The sequence below is a fragment of the Lathyrus oleraceus genome, chromosome 5 (genome assembly GCF_024323335.1).
Source record: "Lathyrus oleraceus cultivar Zhongwan6 chromosome 5, CAAS_Psat_ZW6_1.0, whole genome shotgun sequence".
NCBI lineage: Eukaryota > Viridiplantae > Streptophyta > Magnoliopsida > Fabales > Fabaceae > Lathyrus > Lathyrus oleraceus.
The window spans coordinates 436,044,297-436,049,731 of record NC_066583.1 but is presented as its reverse complement, the minus strand read 5'-3'; the positions used below and the strand labels follow the sequence as shown (position 1 = coordinate 436,049,731).

At 38.5% G+C, this 5,435-nt stretch overlaps 1 protein-coding gene across 1 annotated transcript; it reads left to right on the top strand.

The window, feature by feature from the left end:
- Window positions 1-463: 463 nt before the first annotated feature.
- Window positions 464-2,621, top strand: LOC127085292 (protein MAIN-LIKE 1). Its single transcript, XM_051025819.1, has 4 exons — window positions 464-618; window positions 871-1,040; window positions 1,126-1,800; window positions 1,897-2,621. Coding segments are annotated over exons 1-4 (1,509 nt in total). The 5' UTR covers window positions 464-617; the 3' UTR covers window positions 2,560-2,621.
- Window positions 2,622-5,435: the final 2,814 nt, after the last annotated feature.

Sequence of the window (5,435 nt, the reverse complement as noted above, 5' to 3'; positions counted from 1 at the left end):
ATCATAATTAATCCTAAGTTATTTCCTAATGTTAAAATCTAATCAAAATTAATCATAATCAAGTCCTAATTGAATTGACTAAATTAATTAAGTGAAAGCTCAATGGGGTACAGACCTGAAATGGTAGTGCAATGCCAAATTCTAGAGAGCAGTGATTAATCAAATGGGCCTTAGGCCCAAAGTCCTTGCCAAAACACCAAAACTGAAAGGATAATAAAATACAGCAAAAAAATAGCTGGAAATGGGCCTTATGCCAACTAGTGGCGCAAGCCCAAAAAGAAAATAGAAAGCTCAACACGGATTGGGCGCGGAGGCCCGGTCATGGATGCTTGGATACAGAAACGGGAAGGTGCGAATTGCGTCTGGTAGGGTGTAGAAAGGCAAGCTCGTTTGGGCTTTAGGCCCAAACCGAGTCCAATGTATAACGCACAAAGGAAAATTTTACCCTATACCCCTACAATTGTACCCATACCCCTACATTTAAAATTTTTTGACCAAAATACCCTCATATAAATAGGGTATATTTTCCGTTTCAAAATTTTTTTACCATTTTCGTTGAAGACTTCCGGAGAAGAAAATTTTTTGGCGTTTTTGCATTGTATACCGGAACACTTAAGAGTAAGTCTTCCGGTTTGAAAATTGTATACCGGAACACTTCTCTTAAGTGTTCCGGTTTGTTGTTTTTTTTGGACACTGAACCGGAAGTCTTCTAGAAAGTCTTCCGGTTTGTATACTTATATACCAGAACACTTTCTTCAAGTCTTCCGGTTTGGATGATGTGTACCGGAACTCTTCTTTGAAGTGTTCCGGTACGTAATTTTTTTTTTTTTTTTTTTTTTTTAATTATTTTTTTTTACATTATTTTTGCAGTGGTTCGAAGAAGAGGTGCAGATGGCCGGATTCCAGTCCGCACGTTAGACCGGGGTGCATCTTCATCTGCAGCTGCAGCTGAGCCGACTGGATATCCAGGAGGGCCGTACGATACATCGCTTTTGGTGAAGTACGAGCATCATGTTGCTCGACATATATGGTTCGGTGAGGTAAGTAAACGGACTATATTTGAAAATGAAAAATAGTTGAATATTTTATAATTTGTTTTCTAATATGTGTTTTAATTGTTTTTAGGAAAGAGGACCAAAGAAAGAGTTGAAGGTTGCCGGACATGGACTGAAGTTGAATTCTAGGGTTCCATTGGCTCTTCCACCACAGATGGAGAGTTGGGTATCTAGATCCGGTTTAGCTTCACTGCAGAGAACGAGTCTGAACAAGATAGACACAAATCTTGTCTCTGCATTTGTGGAAAGATGGCATCTAGAGACATCTTCATTTCACATGCCGTTTGGTGAAATGAGCATTACTTTAGATGATGTCGCATGTCTACTTCACTTGCCCATTAGGGGTATCTTTTGGAGTCCTCAGGATGTGACTGAAGAGCTAGCTGTTGAACTTGCTGTGGACTACCTAGGAGTGTCACAGAGTCAGGCACAGTCACATGTTCGGAGCTGCAGGGGGTCGTATTACAAGTTGGAGTGGTTATATGATATATTCGTACATCATAGGGCTGCTTCCAGCTGGGCATATGCGACTAGAGCATATCTATTGATGTTGGTGGGTTCCACCATATTTGCTGATAAGACCTTTACACTTGTAGAGGCACGATACCTCCTCCTGTTTAGGGACTTGGATGGATGTTCAGGATATAGTTGGGGAGCAGCTGCACTAGTTACCCTCTACCGATATCTTGGAGATGCGTCCATGTACAGTTGCAAACAGCTAGGTGGATATCCTACTCTCCTACAGGTATATAATTTAATTTTGTTAATTAAGTGTTGGATTCATTTTATAAAATATTGTAACTTAATTTGTTTTATTTATTATGTTTTTATTTTGTAACAGTGTTGGATTCACGAGTATTTTCCAACTGTTGGAAAAAGAGGGGAGAATTGGAATCCTGCTGGAAACTGTGGTCTTCCCCGAGCGATGAGATGGTCATATAGACAGGGAGTCCTGAAGGTCGATGATTTACGACCTATTTTGGACGAGCTGACACCTACCGACGTCATCTGGCGACCATTTGAGGATCATAGAGCATGGCGTGTATTTGATGAGATATGTCTTTACAGGGGCTGTTTGAAGTGGGGTGAAACAGTTGTTCCATACTTGCCTGATAGATGTTTACGTCAGTTCGGGTATAGACAGTATGTTCCATCCCCACCTCTGGATTGTATGATGGCGACGGATATTGATGTTGATTGGATCAGTTACCATCAGAGTGTTGTCGATGTGATCGGTTCATCTTCCGTGGCCACCACTCCATCTGAGGTAGTAGACGGTTATCTGGAGTGGTATTATCGTGTTTCCCATCCACGGTTGGTCCCTCCCCATCGTGACGCTCCTAGAGAGGTACCCGTTCCTGTATATGACGTCGGGCCATCTGATCCTGATTGGGCTCGTGTATCTACATTGATTCGTCGCTATCTGAGACAGGTTAATGCTGAAGAGGAAGATCCACAGTTTTCTGATTTATTTGAAGCTTTGCATATTTCTCGTTCACATTGATTATATGTATTAAGCTTTGAATATAATAGACATAATAATATAGATTTCATGTTTTGATTACATATTTATGTTTTGATTACATAATCATGCTAATACAGGTGTAAGTAATTGCCAATGTTGCATACGTCCTGCAAATCCTAGCATCCAAGTAGTTGCTATATGAGAACGAAATTTCTTCCAATCTAATGTGACCGGTGGCAATGGAAACCCCTCTTTCATGTTAACCTGATAAAGTAAAATAATTAAAAGATTAAGTCATATAACATAAAATATTAACTGGAATAATTAAAATATTTAGACATAAAAATACATACCTGAACCCAATGATTTTGGTTAACAAAACCAATGCAATAAATAGAGACATTTGGTGAATGTGAACTTGTCATCGGAAAGAAAGTGATGCACGGATTGCCTAAACAAACAAGTACAACATTATAACGATTGGCTATCAAGTAACCCATATCTGGTAGACTCATCCATTTTTCAGGTGGCTGTGAACCAAACGATTCTATCATCAAAGATTCTCTCACAGCTGACAACCGATTAGAAAATAACTTGTCATACAAAGTTGACCTATCCTTGTCTATTAATTCCAACCCCAACTCTCTGCGAACCATTGACCAACCATCCTCACCATATCCATGCAATGATGCAATGACTCTAAATCCACAATTACCATCTGATTCAACATTAACTACATCTTCAATGTATGACCTAATATGATTAGGAAATTGAACAATGAATTGTGGTTGCTTCTTTGATAATTTGATCTTCTTCGAAGTCTGTGATGGTTGAGATTGCCTTTGTGAAGATTGAGATGCCTTATCAACATACTCATGATACGAAGGGTCCCTATAAACATCATAATCTGCTGGTTTTTTCCCTTTCTTCTTCACTCCTCCTTTGGTTTTTATTTTCTCAGGTGGTGGACACAATGTTGTCATTGTTGGGTATGCTAGTTCACATACCCTACTCCTTAATGCCCTTTTCCCAACAACATCTAATGACCTAAATCGTCTCCACAACTCATCCATTGCAGCTGTCATATCCACCTCTGATCCATCATCTTCACCTTTCTCTAACTCAACTTCCATAGTTAGTTTCCTCCAATGAACATGAACAGCATCAATGGGTATCGGTATACCACCTACTCTGTATCTTCCTAACTCACAAGCACAAGGTAACCCATAAGATGTTCTAAGAGTACAACCACATATTTGCCTGTTAGTTCCAACATAATCAACTCTCAATAACTCTTCAGCAATACGTCTCAAAGCAGCTCGAGATACGGAACCACGCAAATAACCATAAAAGGGACTTACGTGCGCGTTCTCAACTTCGTAAAAACTCTTTTGAAATGAAGCTCTAATGTTTCCCAGTTGTAACCTCAAGTTGTTATTCATGGCTTCCCAACATTTGACCATGTCACCTATACTGTTTCCTAACATCTGCTTTAACTTCCAATGAGCAGATTCAACCCTAAAAATATCAGATATAAAAAATACCATTAGATATTGAAAATATTAAGTATTAAAAATATCAGATATTGAAAATAACACATCAAAAAACATAAAAAAAAAATCAAATATAAAATTATAAGACGTACCGATTAGTCGTTGTGTTACCCAAATGTAGGACTCGATTAATCCATGCTCCAACAAATCTATGCCTATGTGGAGTCAACCATGTGTCTTTCACATAATTAATAAATCCACTATAATCAACACATGCTTGCTCAAGTTGATGCAACCGCTGACCATACTCAACCTCATCACTAGCCCAGACAACTTCCATCCATAATGTGTCTATCGTCTTTTGCAGGTCATTCACCACATGTTGTTTGCATTTGGCACCAACGTTTTTGTTAATGTGAAATCTACATAGCAAATTAATCGAGTTGGGAAACACAACTTCAATTGCTTTCATCAAAGCAAGATCTCTATCTGTCAAAATCACTTGTGGACACATGTCTTTCTTCACAAACAACTCTTTTAATTTCTCCAATACCCAGCAAAAATTCTCTGTTTGCTCAGACTCCATATATGCAAATCCAACAGCAAAAGTCAACTCAGTCGATGTCATGCCAACAATTTCAAACAAAGGTTGTCTATATTTGTTTGTCTTGTAGGTGCTATCCATAACTAACACAATCGGAAATATATTCAACAACTTCACTGAATCAGGATGTGCCCAAAATATCTCTCTCACCACTTCCGAGTCATCCTTTTTTCTACTCCAATACACATATCCTGCATCCTCAATAAGCTTAAACAGATGTTGTATCTCACTCCTTGGACCTCTTATCTCTTTTTCTATCACACTCTTATGCTTGTATACTTGCGTAATACGAGTGACATTCTCAGGAAACTTGTCTTGCAAGGAAAGCAAAATGTTTCTAGGTGCTACATGTCTCTTTGCCAAATCAGCGACATGTTGCTTCTCATCTGTGGTCAACCTACCAATAAACGAATGACCTTCTAATCTATCAGGTAAACCATGATTATGTAACCCACATTTTACATCAATCTTCCAACCAGATCCATCTTTCGCCGGAGTCGACCTGATTTTAAATGGACATCCACATTTCTTGGACGCACTTTGGGTACCACTATCACTAATCTTGTGTTTCCCACCTTTATCACAGCCAAATATTATTTTGTTACTTCTCCCTCTCTTCCCCGTTTTAGTATCTGAACGACTGATAATAACAGTTACTTTATTGTCGATTCCAACCTCTTTAATCCATCTGATAACCTCTTCTCGTGTACCAAATCTTTCCGTCGTCATAAACGCATCAGTAGTATCTACACATATTTGGGAAGATTTTCCATTTCTGTAAAAAAAAAAAAAAAAATATTAAAAAAAAAAAAAAAAAA

What these genes read in the sequence shown, in the direction of transcription:
- LOC127085292 (XM_051025819.1), top strand. An exon ending in GACATATATGGTTCGGTGAG is followed by an intron (nt 1,041 to 1,125) that starts GTAAGTAAACGG and finishes AATTGTTTTTAG; the next exon opens with GAAAGAGGACCAAAGAAAGA. An exon ending in GATATCCTACTCTCCTACAG is followed by an intron (nt 1,801 to 1,896) that starts GTATATAATTTA and finishes ATTTTGTAACAG; the next exon opens with TGTTGGATTCACGAGTATTT.